The sequence below is a fragment of the Pterocles gutturalis genome, unplaced genomic scaffold, assembly GCF_000699245.1.
Source record: "Pterocles gutturalis isolate BGI_N339 unplaced genomic scaffold, ASM69924v1 scaffold14257, whole genome shotgun sequence".
Lineage (NCBI taxonomy): Eukaryota > Metazoa > Chordata > Aves > Pterocliformes > Pteroclidae > Pterocles > Pterocles gutturalis.
This window is the reverse complement of record NW_010112966.1, coordinates 2,236-19,506: the sequence shown is the minus strand read 5'-3', so window position 1 is coordinate 19,506 and position 17,271 is coordinate 2,236. Positions and strand designations below refer to the sequence as shown.

At 46.4% G+C, this 17,271-nt stretch overlaps 1 protein-coding gene across 1 annotated transcript in view; it reads right to left on the bottom strand.

Moving 5' to 3' along the window:
- The window catches only part of KLHL12 (kelch-like family member 12), a gene marked incomplete at its 5' end in the record, with an annotated part of 15,439 nt that extends 1,906 nt beyond the window's left edge, over window positions 1-13,533 (bottom strand). Inside the window, 8 exons of the mRNA XM_010074273.1 lie at window positions 1,747-1,845; window positions 3,028-3,186; window positions 4,348-4,543; window positions 5,523-5,629; window positions 7,804-7,918; window positions 9,548-9,697; window positions 12,361-12,578; window positions 13,380-13,533. Of these exons, the coding sequence (XP_010072575.1) occupies window positions 1,747-1,845; window positions 3,028-3,186; window positions 4,348-4,543; window positions 5,523-5,629; window positions 7,804-7,918; window positions 9,548-9,697; window positions 12,361-12,578; window positions 13,380-13,533 (1,198 nt within the window). The remainder of the gene's footprint in view (window positions 1-1,746; window positions 1,846-3,027; window positions 3,187-4,347; window positions 4,544-5,522; window positions 5,630-7,803; window positions 7,919-9,547; window positions 9,698-12,360; window positions 12,579-13,379) is intronic.
- Window positions 13,534-17,271: the final 3,738 nt, after the last annotated feature.

The following is a 17,271-nucleotide window of genomic DNA, read 5'->3' as shown; positions in this document are numbered from 1 at the left end:
AGCTTTGAGGCAAAATAAGTCCTCCAGGGTCCACGGTCACCAGGATGGATGGACTGGAACCGATACCAGGATGGAGGCTACCAGTGCAACTGGTATCTAAGCTACCAGCAGTTTGGGGTGTTAGCAGCAGAGTGGCAGCACAAAAACCTGGGCCAAAAAACCATTCTTAGGCAGACCCCTGTTTCAGATCTCAATGCTCCAAGTCCCAGCACCGAGGAGGAAGGAGTCTGGCTGCGTCAATGTCGGGGTCAAGAGCCTCACAATGCTCCTGCTCGCCTGTGGCACTGAGGAACCTGCTCTGTGGGCTGAGGCACTCCACGTCTTGGGGGAAGCCAGCATGGACCCGGGAAATGCTTCTTATAAACAGCTTTTCCCTTGAAATCTTTGGTTGTGGTCTTGCCCAAGGCCATCTTCTCTGATGCACGTGACAGACCCATTTGGGAAAGCCATCCCAGCCTTAAGCTTTCTAGAGATCCATGGGCAGGTCTTGCGTGTTGCCTCTGACATTGGAAAGCCCACAGATTTTATCATGTGTTTGTATGTGGGGTCCTCCTGGATGTGGAAAGCAACCAACGCTGAAATCAAAGCTCTTCTTGGCATATGGGAAATACTCTCCAACCCACACTTAGCAGGAATAGCTCTGTCACAGGAGTAAATATTTAAAGCTTGGAGTTTTGGTGAATGCCACTGCAGGCACAAGAAAGCTTAAATGTTTTTAGAACAGAGACCAGTAATTGAGTAACCAGCACTTGTCCCTGAACAAGAACACTGCAGCAGGGAACAGACAGAAACAATGCTGCCTAGGCTAACTGTAAAGGATATTTATTGAAAGAACTTGAGAAAAAGCAACTTCAAAAGGGTTTTGAAAGAGAGCCTGTAAGCACAGCAGAACTACTCCACTGAGAGCGACAAGGCTGTGGAGGCACCGAGCATCCTGCCCATCCACACGCACCTGAGCAAGGCCATGGCTGCTTGCTGGCACGGCCGTGAAGGGCTGGGGCAGGCGGCCTGAGGTGCAGTGCAATGGCAGAGCACACAGGAGCTGCATGAGCCCCACAGGAACTCCTTTGAGAAAGGAAGGAGAGCTCAGACAGAAAGTGATTCCAAAAGCAGAATTAAAACTATATTTTTTCTCCTAGATACAGCTGCCAAACTTAAAGCTCAAACAGAACACCAAGCAGGAAAGACAAACTAGGAGTCGTTGGGGGATAATTAGCATGTAACTGCACCATGTTTCAAGTCCTTAGCGTAAGACTGCTGCGGTGTGACACTGCTCAGGCAGTGCTGCCGCCTGCCTTCCTGCTGCCCGGGAGCCGGGGCCCAGCATTTCACAGTGCGGGTGAGGGAGGCCCCATGGCCTGTGCAGCTGACCAGCAGCGACTCAGCAAATTGTCCCATGGGCTTGCGCTATGGTCTGTAGTTTGTGCCTTGCCAGCTTTTCTCTGAGCTGCGCGCTGTTCCTAGTTATAGAAGTCGCACAGGACTTCCTCTCCCTCCCTGTAACCTATAAACCCCGACACACGTTCCTCTCGACACATCTCAGCGTGCGATGGAGACATCAGGCATGTGAACACTGATCTTTCTCTTGGGGAGTTCAGTCAGCATGTCCTAAAATCATCCCTTCTCAAAGCCAAACCACACACTGGGGCCGGTCCACATCCCTCAGGGCAGCAGAACAAGCCAGCAGTGCCTGCTTCCTCCGTGCAGCACAAAACGTTTTGAACTGAAGGCACCGGGGGCTCTTACCTGAGCGCTTAGTGGCCATTGGGGTGACATTTGTCCAGTGTCCAGTGTGGGGATCATACCTCTCTACAGAGTTCAGTATGTTCAGCCCATCGTAGCCACCTGAAACAAAATCCAGGACCAAACCATGGGTCTGACTTCTGGAAAATGCGGTTCTGTGTAGAGAGCAATAACATGCCTGGCTCATCCTCGGTACAGTGTCGCGCTGCAATCAGCACAACCCGCAACACGCTGGGGCTGGCAGAACAAAGAGGATCTCTGCAGCTTGCAGTGCCGAACCAGAGCCAGCTCAGAGCGAGATCCACCCCTGTACCGCACAGGCTGTGTGGGGAGAGAGCATCACCTCTAACAACCAGTACAACCAGGTCAGCACCGCCCTTCCCCTGAGCGTGCCGATGGCAGCGCTGATGCTGTCCTGCCAAAGCAGTCATACAGCTTCCAGACCTGGCGCTGGCTCAGGGTCTGTGCGCTGCAGCCCGCAGCCGCCAGCTGACGCTGTGAGGCTACGCAGAGTGTGGTCTGGGATGTCTCAAAGAGCTGTTTTGCAAGAGGATACCAAGAGATCTCCTCGTGCAGCTGCAGCAAAGGAGCAGCCTGCTGGCATCTGCCTCAGGGGACAGCATGAGGAAGAGGCATTTGGGAGAGGGAAGTGAAACCCATACACCAGTGTCCAGTATCTGTGACTCCCCAGGAACAGGACTGCAACAAATGTGTGCAGAGTGCTGGGCCTGCCTTTTCTGGGGCCAGAATGTGTATCTGCAGAACAAGCTTACTGAAGTCTTCAGAGTGATTTGCCCTCTAGCACTCTCACCGTATTCACAGCTGGCACGGGTCTCCGAAAATTAAACGAGAGCTATGGAAAGGAGCTGGATACAGCTCAGGATACATTTCTGGAGCACTACAGCCAACATCGCTTTGTGTGGAGGAGATGCAGCCGCTGTCCTGTGGCTACCTGTTTCATCTCTAGGGCATCTTAGCCACTGCCTAGTCCCTGCAATCCTCAGCTGGCACTGCTCGTCCCCTGCGCTTCAGCTGTCCGTCAAATGTAGGCTGATTGCGTCCAGCTTGCTTCTAACAACATCCACTGGAGTTATGTGGCAGCTCCAGTCCAAGCCATTGCGATAGCAGTGGTGAGAGCAGGTGTTGTGCAGTGCCCCGTGCGGTGAAGTTAAATCTTTTAACCTGGACACGACGTAACTGGTTCTCCCCACAGACAGCATTTGCAACATAATTTCCGGAAAAAGCAAGTATTTGCAGAATGCCTACAGGTCCTAGGGTACGTACCGAGGCAGTAGATGACTCCGTTAGCCACAACCAGCCCTGCTCCTTCCCGTGCTGTCTGCATGTCTCCTAGCATACTCCACTGATCAATGTTCGGGTCGTATCGCTCCATACTGGTGTGACGTCGGCTTCCATCAAACCCACCGGAAACGTAGATCATGTCTGCAACGTTACACAGAAGTTGGATGCAGTGAGTTATCAAGCCTGTACACGGAGCAAGAATGAGCACGGCCCTCACAGATGGAGCAAGCCAACAACACGGACTGCAAACTGCAGGAATGACGACAGATCTTGGCATATTCGGAGCCAAGACAAACCCTCACCCCAGCTCACTGCATTAGCCTGCTCACTAAACAAACAGAAAACCCATCTGGTCTGTAAATCTGCTTCTTGCTGACGGATGAAAGAGAACACACACCCCCCCAGTTCTTTTTTTCATGCTGAAGAAAGAACCTACTGAAACACTGCTGCGCCCAAACCCCGCCTGTCACTAGCACCATGGCAGCACCTCCCCAGAGTAAATGCTTACAGGGTGGCAGACACACAGGCAGCAAAAGGAAAGAAGATCCAAAAGTCTGGATCATCAAGATCAGCCCTTAAACCTAAGTCATGCAATGCTTTCAGAAATCTGTCAAGGGTCACCTTCAAAGCAGCTACATTTTGAACAGAATTTTCATTAGGATAGATTATTATCAATCTAATATTTAATAAAGAATAATCAACCAATTTAACCAAGTTAACTAGAAAACTTCCTCTTATTTCCACACCAACAACTTTTCCCTTGCCTGTTTATAACTATTTGTTCTTATTCAATTCTTATACTGCCCATTTCCTTCTCCAAGTTATACTCGCAGAGAACAATCACATCCCCTCTTGGGCTTTGCTCTGCCAGCATAAGCAAACTGAAGCATTCTGTTTTGCTCAGTAGTTTTCTTCTTCCAAGCCTGTCCCAAGAATCCTTCTCTGTGCATGTTCCCGTTTCAGCCTCTCTCCAGCGCCGGGTGGTTATTGCTGTACTCGGTGTCCTGTGCTCAGTCATACGCGACACTGGCACCACCCTGAGAGCTTCCCACTCCACAATCCCTCATAGAGTTCCTTTCCCTTGATGCACAGGCACATGCTGTAAGAATGAAGCGGAGGCAGAGCTCCTCTCAGGATACGTGGGCACGTTTTCCATTTCTACATCCAAATGCTGAGAAGACAGAATTTCAGACTCACCTCCTCCCTCAGAGCCATCCCACTCTGCACATACCAGCTCCGGGTGTTTCAGGACGAGAACAGAACAGGCTCCAGTGCCCTGGCAGTGCAGTGACCAGCACGTACCTCCAAGGGTCGTGGCTCCCGCCAGGCCTCGCCGTACGTTCATCGGAGCCACGGAGTACCAGATACCATCCTCATCTGATGTATAATCCAAGCACTCCACCGAGCTGAGACGAGAGCGACCATCGTACCCCCCAATCACATAGATCCGATCATGCAGGGACACGGTCGCAACGTAGCGCCTCTTACGGGTGATGCTCTAAAACAGTGAAAAGAATAAAAAGGTCAAGGAGAGGAAATAACACTGATGCATGGAGACCAACCACTGCTCTTCCAGCCTCTTTTGCTGCTCTTTTGGAAAACGGCCACTACCACTATGGATTTAAAGGATACAGCCCTGGATAAAATGCTTACTGACTGCATCTGCTTTCCTCTGCCTGTGCTCTGTCTCTGCCATGCTTTCTTCTCATGGCCAGGTCTCTTGGCACTAAAATATTTTGCATTAAATGTCATTTATTTTAAGCCACTATTGAATCTTTGATGTGTCTTGGAGGTTTGTGTGCCTCCTGCTGGCTCCCTGCAGAGACTCTTAATGAGAAAATGTGAAAACTCAGAATATTTGATGTAAATATCTGAAGCTTTTAGACTCCAAAAAAGAACTGAATTTGGGGACAACAGGTGATACAGGGTTTTCTGCGATTAGCAATACTAAAAAAGAGGCAGTTCTCCACCATTTCACACAGATAAAGGTGATTTTAAATTTGGATAGAAATAGTCATCAGTGCAGAGAATCAGAGTTCCCTCTTCCTTATTGTCGCCTGTTATGCTCAGAAAGAATGAAACCAGAGAGACCATGCAGCCTGCCTGAAAGCAGGACTGATGATACTCTTCCTATTGACATTTCAATTACCATCAGTAACCTTAAAGCTTAACACCCCTTCAGTAAGAAACACGAGGCTCTCACTCCCACAACAGAGATGTGGGTCTCTGTAGGCTCATCTGATTAGAACTATGACAACCACCTCATGTATTACACAAGGCTTACTTAGCAAATCTGCAAATGCAAAGCAGTTTCAGCATTCGCTATGTAAACCTCCGCAACTCTGAAGAATTTATGGCAGAAATTCTACGCAGAACACAAAGGATGGCCAAAGAGGAATGTTACAGAGCTGATGCTACAGGGTCAGTGTTTGATCCCAGCCTGTTCAACCCAGCGGTGGTCAAAAGTGGTCCTTTACTGGCAAGAAACTCCACTCCTGAGTCTTTGGGTCGTATTTCTCCACAACATCAATAGGTGACTGCTGGCTGCCGAAGCCGCCGATCACGAGCAGGACTTCATTAGCTCCTAGAGCAAAGAGGGAGAGCAAAGTCAAGTCAATCCCTTCACAACCACAGGGTCACCTCGAGGGGGTCACCTGAAGAAACGCTGAGCCTTCCTAGCATTACAGGCACTTTGAGAAGACAAGCTGGCTAAGTTAGGTGCTGTAGTTGGCTCATTTGTATTTTCTTTTGTATTCTTCCCATTATTTTTTTCGAAACCTCTTCCCACCCCATGAAAGCTGAAGGAGGATGGCTGCGTCCCTGCAGCCTCCTCACAAACCAAGGCCTCCCCTCCTTGATTGCAAGTGACATCCAGACCAGATGGCACCTTCGTTCACCACTTCATTAAGAAACAAGTCAGGCTGACTGAAGCCTGAAAAATTAATTAAATATTTTCCCAGGAATTGTCTCTTAAGTCATGTATTTCATTTCAAATTTGCCTTCTGTCTACTTTCTTTTCTCTGAGATAGTCCCTGTATTTTTCTTGTTTTCTCCGTGACTGTTAAATAACACTTGTGACCTGGAGAGTTTTGACTCCCCTTGTAATGACGGTCTTGAAGGTAGGCTTCTATCATAGTTTTAAAAACAGATGAGCATCCCCTGGATCCCTTGGGCCCTTTCTGTAACAGGGGGTTTTACTAGAGTTTAGAACCATCCAGTTTTTCACTGCAGAAGGACTGAACACCAAGCAACAAAGATTTAAAAAGACCCTGTTTGTCACAAAGCAGAACAGCTGCCACCTCAGATGAAGGAGAATAATATGAAAATTAACTGGTTAGGATTCACAAAAGAGCTCCAACAGCCACTTGGAAAGCCTCCTGTCCAGTAGAACAGCTAGAATTACAATAATTTCAGTTTATCCCAGAGAAAGTTAATACACAACTTTATCATAGTTTATAAGTGACACATGGTAAGAGCATTGCTGACAGCAGATGGTATTAAATAGGGTTGAATCCAGATGAGCCCTAGCAATGAGGTGCACCATTTTTACCTGTACAATTAAACAATAAAACAGTTTTGTGATGTCTCCGTTATGCTTTTGTGATGAAGCATTTCAATTAAGAACAAAATGAAATGTGTCTTCCTAAAATGACAGGTGGAGTTGAACTGCATGTCACCGAAACCAATGCAGGATGTTCCCACAAAAACAGGAGACGTGCTGTGGCCTGGGCTGTGCTGGAGCTCAAACCACAGCACAATACTCCCCTGAGGCCAAAAAAGTTTAATCAACGCGTCTCTCTGACAAACCTAATTTGCCCTCCTCCTTTAGTGCTTAAACTGCTTTCTGGCCCCTAAGCCGGTGTTAACAACAGGCAATGGCCACGAAGGGTTTTTAGGGTCCCTGCCTGCTGCACAAGCAGCAGCACTGGAGCAGGCATAGGGAGGTTTGCCTGCAGGAAAGTCAATGCTGGCACGAACAACAGTGCCCTGCCAGGATAAAGGCATGGCAGAGACGGTCCTGAGAGAGTGAGTCTGAAGATAAGAGAAGGGGTGACAGGTGAGGAACAGCCACAGTGATAAAGAAGCCAGTAAAATACTTTTCCTTCTTCTGTAGGTCATTGCTGCTGTTTATGCTGCTCTCATGTGCTTATACCACTAAGCCAAGCATTTTCCCAACAATTCAGTGACCGTGCTTGGTAGGAATTACTGAAATAGAGGAAGAAATCACAATTTTTTTGCCTTAACAAGACTAGGGGGAAAAAAAATACCTCTGAAAGGAAAGAGGGACCTCTCCATCTCCCTCCTTGTGCCTTCCCATCAGATTCCCTGTTGAAAACTTATTTTCACTCTAACACAGTTGTCTGCGAGCTGTCACCTCGCAGCTCTTGTTGTTCTTGACACCGGTACCTGCCTTTTTAGACAGGAAAGAAACTCCTCTCGCACTTCTTGGACAGCTGCATGCTGAGACACACATATCTGGAGGCACCAACAACTCAGGAAACTGGTTTTATGGTTAGAGCAGAGGCCTGGGATTAAAGGCAACCATCTAGTCCCCGCATTGCCACTAAGGCATTGTGCTCTGAAAAAAATGTCCCTCTGTCTTTTGCTCCAGTCCCCTTTCTGCACCACTGGGGACTGTGGATTGACAAGTTACTGCTGCGAAGCACTTCAGTCCAATTCCAAGGGACTAGCCACAGTGTATAATACAAACCTGCCAACATCCCAGACCTTTGCAGTGTCCCTTCCTTTGCTGCTCACCTAGACGTGCTCTTGTCCTGGGTCCTTGCATCTGACTCCTCAGCTCAGGCCGAAGATGAAATTTCTTCGCTTCATCTACGAGGTCTCTGCACTGCAGACTGCATCGTATAAAAGGCTGAGGAAAAACATGAATCATGGGTACATGCAATGTATTTTAAGATCCCTCCTAACAACTGTCCTGAAGCCAACTCTCGTCAATTCAGGCAGCACTAAAATGACTTGTGTGCAGGCTGTTGCTAGTAGTGTCACGGGGCAAATACTGCATGCAAGGAAATGCAAAGACAACTTCAGACTGGACTGCAGCTGAAAAGACACGGCTCAGTTCTCACCCAAAGTCTGTCACTGTAATGAAAATAACTATCTTGGAAAACTAAGGAAAAGCTACTTCTGCTACATTTAAGCCAGCAGAAGTATGTCTGAGAAGGGGGACTGGCGGTGAAACTACACTTGAAATCAGTTTGGCTGGGTCTGCCCCACACAATCGACTCTCAGCATGCACCTGCCATCAAAGAAGAAACAAGGAGAAACAGCACAGTGAAGCGGTTTCGCTGGATCTATTAGCTTGAGACCTGTGCACAAGGGACACAGAGCTATGAAGAGACAGGAGAAGCAGTAAGCTTTGCTGTAAAAGAAGCGGGGGGCACCGCAACCCAAGGACAGCCTCATCTCCTTGCATAATGCTGTGTAATTCCCCTCCCTGGCTGCGGGCCTGGACCAGTTTCCCCTGAATGTTCAGTGTTCAGTTCCCTTTGGGCGTTTGGTGCTATGTGCCGCTGCAATAAGATGTATTTTTACAAGTTCTTGGTGCTTGTGCAAGAAGGGCAGGGTGTTCCGAGCAGATGCTGCCACACAGGACCAACACTCTGCTCTCCATGCTGGCCAGAGATGATGATGTCCCACTAGCGTGTGTCACTTCCAGACTGCAGAGCCCATCCTGTGCAGTAAGAAAGCTGAAGGCCAGTATAACACACTACCTTAGGCTGGTTTTGGAACAGATCTGATTGTTTTGGTACCAGTTCCTTTGCAAGAGCTTCAATTCCAGTTTATATTGGACCACAACAATCTGACTGAACACATTTGAGCTCTGTCACGATTTAACTGCTTGTTAGCTGCCCTTGTTTAAGAACATCTGTAAAAGGCAGCACCTATCAGGTGACAAGGGCTGGTAGCTGCTGACTGCCTCACACACCATCAAACCCAAACGCTGGTTTGAACTTCTCTGTCCCCTCCTGTCAAACCTTGCATCGCTTCCTGTTTGGAAATAAACTTCCATTGCAAAAGCTTAGCTACCTCTTATCATCATCCCCATTTTGGTTTGCTTCTGCAACACGCCAGCTACAAAAAGCAGCAGCATTAGATATGGTTCCGACTTGTGTGTTGGTCCTGGACCTACACAGCTGGTGTCCTTCTCATTCAAAGGTACCTCTTGCCATCTGCACCTGAACTGATTTCTGAGCAGCCATTTCCTCCCTAGGATGGCACACCAGCAGCCTGCAGCCTAGAGGAGACCTGCGAGCGCTTAGGAACGGAAGGCAGGAAGCACTGGTTAGAAACCACAACAGATTAAATCAGAAAGGTGCTACCTATAACGGGAGACAACTGACCAATTGCCCTGGATGCTCTGGCTCTTTTCAGCCCTCCCAGCTGAAAACCATGAAGCTGTAACAGCTGGCACAGCAAACTATGTCTGAGTAAATCACTGGCTCTCAGCTGTGCTGTGTCCATGCACCCAGGCTGCCGGTACCTCGGTGTCGATGACGTCTGTGATGTAGCGGGGGGTGAGGAGCGGCATGCGCACGTACTGCAGCAGTTCAGGCAGCGATGCTTCCCGTTCTTTTTTCGAGTGCTTCACCCAGTTTATAACTGCCTCAAAAACTGGCTCTTCAGAGTCCACCTGGAAAGAGGAGGCACACACTGATGAGACTGCAGGATAATATTTCAGCTACTGCCATGGAACAGACCACTTCCAGGCTGCTGACACCAGCAAGAGCACTGCTGCAGCTAGCAAGAGAGCAGGACGTTTCAAGTAAGAGTCTGTTCTGGAAATTCCCATGAGCTGTATTTACAAGCACTATGAAATTTTTTATTTTATTTTATTTTCCTTAACACTGCATTTGTTTTTTCCTTACATCTAAGATCAACAAGTCCCAGCGAGCTAAGGGTTATCGTACGCAGCTAAGCCAGAAGCTGGGAGCCACCACTTTGGAGAGAGCCCGGGACAGGCAGTAACTCGCCAGGCAGCTGCCCCAGCTTCTTAGTGGAGCAGGAGTAACGGTCATCCAAAATCCAAAGTGCCATCATAAAGATGATCAGAACCACGTTTCTGGAGCAGTGTCTCACTTAACCCCCTGCAGCCCAGTGCCCACGCACTGCCCCTTTAACACCCAAGCCATACCCTGTACATTTAAGGTTTTATTTCAACCCACAGTTAAGAAACTGGATTTCCAAGTGGAGAACCTCAGGGGTGTGAATGCTACTGCTCTGACTAGTTTATTTCTCCACTAGGACCAGCACATGCTGGTGCTTACACTACTTCCAGCGATTACCCTGACTAAACCATCTAAATTTGATACTTTCAGAGGGCCTCAGGTGTTTTAGACAGCTTTACAAATACAGCAGCTCCAGTGCTCACTAAGCACAGCCACGTGAATTCATCTGTGATTACCGAAAGTGAAAGAATTGTAAAAAGCCCTATTTTATATTATTTAGTCTTGGTTTTCTTTTTGCACGTCTTCAGATCATCCAACACAAAAGCAAATCAGACATGAATTTATTATCATGAGGTCTGTTAACTGTTGTTAAATATGAAGATAAAAGGAGATCCTGTAATTATACGATTGAGTGTCCCCACCAATCTATGACTGGCACACTTTGAAGTTCAGTTTGAAGCTGTCTCTTGCAGAATGTTCTCAAGCAGGGAGCCACAGAGGTTAATTACGTAAGGCAATTTTTCCAAGCCATTGATTTATATTTGCTACAGTGTAATTTGAACTGTTCTCTTTCTATTTGAATTACTGGGAAAGGACAATTGGAGCTCACAAAAGGAGAGCAGAGTACTTTATTGTTCCTAATTTTCCCCACCTCCTCCTTAAATGCAATAATCTCCCATCATTTTATTCCATCCTGAACTGCCTGTCCTCTGTCCTATTTAACAGTTTCGTTGTTCATTAAATCATTTCTGTTTTCTGATAAATGATGAGTAACACTGAACACAGCATCACAGTGAGGACCTGCCATTCCACTTCTCCAACAGCCAGGGGATTTTCCGAGGGTTCTTCCTCCATGCCCTCTGATGCAGCACATCACTGCTGCACTGGCACACCAACAGTGCCATTTGCTCCGTGCACCTTCCTAAGGTATTACAATGAACGCACACCTCACCGTGTGCGCGCGAGGCCTGAATGGGTCCTCCCAATCCACGAGGAATTTTACTTTGCCTGTGCAGATCATCCGATTAGTTTGGTTCTGTCGTTCTCAAGTTCCTCACTAGTTCCTCTTCCCTGTCCAGAAGCATTATGTCAGTGGTCACCACAACCCACATAAGCTCAAACCTCACAGCATTAAACCTGTGGCTTGCTAACCACTAAACGCACTCAGCCTTTCTCCACTGCTGATCTCAGCCTGGGCCAGGGTCTTTTGCCGCTATCTCGCAGGCTCTTTCTCAAGCAGGCTCATTAACAAGAGGATGCTGGCTTGGCTGAAGGCCACTTTCAAGGCATACATGAAGAGCTCTCCTCTGGCTACCCCGGTACTGGCTCTTCAGGAATTCCAGCAGAGATATCACTTCCATTGGTTTGCTTCTAAGAGTTCATGTTACTGCGAACTCTGAATAGTGACTGCTTCAATCACTTCTTTAAGAACTGAAGCAAACATCAACTCTCAATGAAGTCCACCTCAATAAAAAAACCACAAGTCCCTTCCCCATTACCAAGGAATGTTTAACTTATTTCAATTCCCAAGAACACACATATCCATAGAAAATTTGGAAAAAAGTATATGGCAGGTTCCAGACAAATAGTAAATCCTCCAGAAACCAACCTTAAGGGAACAAAAGCTGCACACAACTCCCTGAAGAGTCAGACTACCCTGCACTGTCATGCATTCTGCTGCTTGTGAAAGCAGAGGATGCCCAAATGCCTGGGATGGCACATGCATTCCTTGTGCTGCTCAGCAGTATGCAAAGGTCTACAAATAGAAGTTAAAGTCTTGGGGGTATTTTTGAAATGTAGGCATTGAGACAACTTGTCTTTGTAACCTCTGAAAGCTCCTCCAGGGAAAGGAGGAGACGAGGGAAAAAGAACTCTGCAGAGGTAACTAACTGTCATTGCCTTACTTGCAGGAAATGCCTGTGTGACAACAAATTCTTACACAGAAGCTGCATGTTACTGATCAGTTTCAGATTATGTAGCTAAAAAATTAGAAGAAGCTTCTTGGAAATTAAATTTCAAATTCAGGAACTGTGTGAGAAGTCCATCCTAGAAGTACAGACTAATTTCTGACTGGTTTGAATGTTTTAATTCAATGGTTTGCACAGTAACGGTACTTTTCAGGTTTTACCTGAATTTCGTCACATTTGATGAGCTTTTCAACCTCTTCTTGATTTAAGAGGATAAACTCTTCATGCTGAACCACCTCTGGAAAATGTTTCTGGCTGAAGACCTCTGCAGCTTGCATTAGATCAACACAATTGTGTGTCTCAGCAAAATCCCGAATGCCCAAACAATTTGATGGATCCAGCTGGCTTTCTAGAAACTCACAGCAAGCTTGTTTCACACCTACGAAAAATTGGAGGGGTGAATGAGCACTGCATGCTTACTATCAATCCACTGCTTTGGAAAGGGCTTCAGAAAAGAAAGTTCTAAACAGTAATGAAAATCCAACTCAAATAACAAGCTTAAAAACACTACAGAAACACACACATGCAAATATTTCTTTGGAGGGATGTGAAAACACTAAGCAGTAGAACATGTGTTTGGGCTGTTTTGATCTCAGGCTACTCTATTTAAATTCAAAAAGTAAATAAATCTGATAATAGGAAAAGACTCAAATGTGAGTTGTACTCAGCTTCATGGATTATAAACAAAAAATGTATATGCCAGTGGATATGGCTACCAGATTTCTAGGTTTTCTCCAATGCCTTTTTGACAGCTGCCTGGGATTTGGGATAATTGCCTGGGCTGGCTCCACAGGTGCACATGCAACGACATCTACCAATTTGTTAACAACCCAGACATACCATGATGGCAGGTCAAATGATATCAAGGATTTGCTTATTATTGTAAGTTGACTGAGCTGTAAAATTTACATGCTATACAGCTCACAATTCCTCCTGGGAATTCTCATGCAGAAATACAGTAGCCCAAAGCATGGAACAATAACCTGTTTTATCATCTTTTTTTCCACCCAAGTCAGTTCCTCTACCAAAGAGGCCAGAGCGCAAAAGCCAACAGAAGTTTGACATAAATACTCATAAATATTATGCCTCCCACAATCTGTCTTCCATTTACAGAAAGTCAGACAAACCAAATCTCTCAACAGCAGCAATTGTGCAATTTGTGCTGATACTTGGCAATTACCTTTCAGCTGAAGCAGACATGCCGCTGGGAGCAATTCCTGGACGTTTTCTACTGTCACGTGAACAGTTTCTGTATATACAAAGTCCAGTAGGATTTCCATGGTGGAGGCTGTCAGGCCCTGGATATCTACATAGGGTTTATCTTTCTCCGAGAGCTGTAAGTTAGAAGGGACACAAAGGTTTATTTGTCAGTAATGTGATCAAAAAGCCAGCAGCACTCAGCAGGTTTTTAAAATGGGATCTGTCAGAGAGGTTTCAACAGAGATTTTTTGTGTTTATTGAAAGAATAAAGGGAAGGAGGGAATTTCTCTACAGAATTCACTTACAGGGTAAGTAAAAGAGACAAAGTTCATTATAGATCGGGAGGACAGCTAAACCACATTCTAAAATGAGCACGCTGAGATTAGAGATAGTAGGAATTACTTGCAGCATTTGTGCAAGACTACTAAACGCTCTCCCATGCAGTAACTTTACTACAAAGAGCAGTCCAGGGCTGGATGCGCGTGACACGCTGTAGTTATCACAGAGTCCCCACCTCACCACTCCACTCTAAAAGCAAACCAAATAAAAATCTTTCCTAGCTCTTCAATTCCTGATCCATTCTGCTAGCTTATGGCAAAAGTCCCTAAAAAGAATGACTTTATAGGCCAGAAAGTTCAGAGTTATAAATGTTAAATGTAGGTTTATCTGAAACATTTAGTTGTACATAGAGTGACGGTACTTACATAATCCTGACTGTGTCCCCTGACCATTTTATCACCTCTAAGATACATCATTTTGGAATAATTATTTTTTCCAAGGAACGTTACCCTCTCAACAGTCAGTCTTTAGGAACAGGAAATTCTGCAAATCCACCAAAATTGCACCTCTATAGGTGCAAAACTGAGATGGTATTTCACAAAGTTTAAAGCATCCATCACAAAGCTGCTGGCCCAGCAGCTGATGATTCCTGAGCAATGGGCTAGCAGGAGGACTCACTAACCCCACTCTGCACACTGCTGCTCGCTCTTGTCAGCATGAAGGGGCCTCAACAGAAGGACATCTCCATGCAGCACGCTGCAAACCCAACCTTTTCCCTCCCATGACTTCCGAAGAAGCAGTCAGCATCAGTGCAAACACAATTCGGATGACAGCCTATGACTTTCCTTGCCAAGAATGAGACTGAAGTTGGTTACAGACAGATTGAGCAGAGACTCGGTGAACAGCAACTACGATCAAAGCATGATCGCTTTGCTTTGAATCTGCCACAGTTGGGGAAAAGGGAGATGATACGGCAGCAGAGAAAATAAGAGCAGTCAAGGATATTCCTACAGAGGCATTCAATGACACAGCAGCAGAAGGGAAGAAATAACAAGTGATAGGATAAGAGGAAACAGCCTCAAGTTGTGCCAGGGGAGGTTTAGGCTGGCTATTAGAAAAAAATTTCTTCACTGCAAGAGTGCTGAGGCATTGGAACAGGCTGCCCAGGGCAGTGGTGGAGTCACCATCCCTGGAGGGGGTCAAGAAACGAGTCGATGTGGTGCTGGGGGACATGGGTTAGTGGGTTGGGTGGTGCTGGGTTGGACTTGCTGATCCTTGAGGTCTTTTCCAACCTTAATGATTCTATGAAATGTCTCTGCTAAGACCGAGCCACTTCTGTGATGCAGAGAGATACACTTCACAGGGGAGAAGAGAGACACGGGAGGTTATGGCGATACTCAAAGTAATTTGAGGGAAGAGGTCTTTCAAGTCTGTTGACAGAGTGAACACTCTTTATGGCATCCAGAGCCAGAAAGGAAGAGCAAATTACCTTGTCTGACCTGCTGTATGACAGGCCATGCCTTGCATTTAGAAGCTACAATGAGTTCCTACCCCAGGCCAGACAAAACATTCCCAAAACAAGACTAAGCTGTTTGGTACAACAGATCAAGGACATAGATGCCACCAAAGTCAGAACTGATCAAACATATGATTTCAACAAGCCAATGGAGATTCAGACCATACACAGAAGAGGATAAGAAGTTGTGAACATCTATTGTCAGGGGCACTGGACCTCCTGGTAAAGGATGACACTGCCTCAGGCAGAAGCTGCAGACATCTGTTCTCTGCAGATCAGCCTGGAGCTGGTCAAGAAGGTCCTGTCCCCACAACCAATATTCAGTAATCAGCCATGCACATATTCTCTTTATACTGTTGACCAAAACACAAACGATGGGGCCAACACTAACACTATGGAGATGATCACCTCCAGCTCCCCTTGTCCTTCTGCTATGCTCCACTACTTGGTTGTTAGTTGACTCACAGTTTACTCACATGCTACGCTTGCTTGGAAGGAAGAAAATATTTCAAGTAACTTCACACAATGCAAGATAACTTGGGATTCCAGCATCACACCTTAAAGAAGGTGGAGACAACTTGATTCTGAACATCGCATGACGACTCGGAGCTGTAGCTCCAGGCTGCATACGCAGTGCTACAGAACTGCATGCAGCGCTCAGGGCTGCGCTGCGGGGATGGACAGAGCCCCTCTTTTATCAATACATCCACATATTGGGACTCAGAAGCAATGCAAAATTATGGTCATACAACGCTCATCAGAACACAGCACAAGCAGCTTGCCCTTCACAGGCGTTTAGTGGTACGAGACATATCTCCGCATCCTGCTGTTAGAATTTCGGGTTAGTTTCCCTCTTTCTTGTTTAATACCAGAGCTCTGCTAACCAGCAGGAAGTAAAGCAATAGGGGATTGATACTTCCTAATACAAGCACATTTCTAACACGTCATAAAAAGTATGCAGCAGAACAGATCCAGAAATCAACTGGAGCATCCAGGAAAACACATTCCCATAATTAAAGAGTCACCTGGAGACATCAGGAGTTTTACCCCAGGATGCCGACGTTGCTGAAAGCCCTAAGGCAGGGGCTGCAGCTCATAGCTCTGCTGTGAAACACAATGTTGCTGTCTCTCATTCCATCCATAAATCATGTAACTCACTCTGCAGGAGAACAGGTCTAAGATTTTGGAACCACTTTATTGTCCAAAGCCAGTTCTTGTTTTTGCCTTCACTACTGCAGATACACAAAAGTATATTGGAATAAACCCCTCCAATTTCTTGTCACCTATAGGGGAAAAGCTGGCATGACAGTGCTAATATGTGACTCACTGCACTCTGGAAGGCATTCACAGTACAGTGAAGATGGCCATGGAAGAACCTGTAACAGAAGCTGTATAGGTTCAGAATAAGAAAAATATTTATCCGTGTTCTAGGGGAAAAAACCCCTTCAATTTCTAGAACATACCCTCCAAGAGAAGACAGACTGCTTTCTTTCTGAGGTGGAGCCAATGATCTGCTCCTAACACATCCTGAGTTACTCTAACTTGTCCAAACAAAGACAGAAATGACAGTGCACAACTAGGATCCAGGGGACCATCTGCTGAAACTGCTCCTCAGTTTTCACTAGAAGGAAAAACCCTGTAAGTATAGCTGATGGGCGCTTCAGTTTTCCCACACTACTCAGCACAGAGGCAGAGAAAAGTGTTGTGAAAAGCCAGGGGTTCAACAGGTGATCAGTGGCTTCTCCTCCTTCTGGAAAATGGGAACAGAAAATGGGAAGAAATTAATACTAAGTAAGACTGAGAACTTTTTAAACTAAATGTTAAAGTCAGAAGTGAGAGAAGGGAGGAAACTAGAGACAGAGGGACTGGCAAACACAGTTCTTTGTGATGGTAATCTCTGACGGGAGTCTCAGCGCTACAGTGGCCAGGCACAGGTGTAACATCACAAACAACAGCAAGCACAACCAGGGGATCAGTTCTGAACAAAGCCTCGTGCAGCCCAAGTCTGACAAAGCCACACATTGCAGCTAGCCAAGCAGACCCCAAACTAGCAGGAAGGCAGCGATGAAAAGCAAAG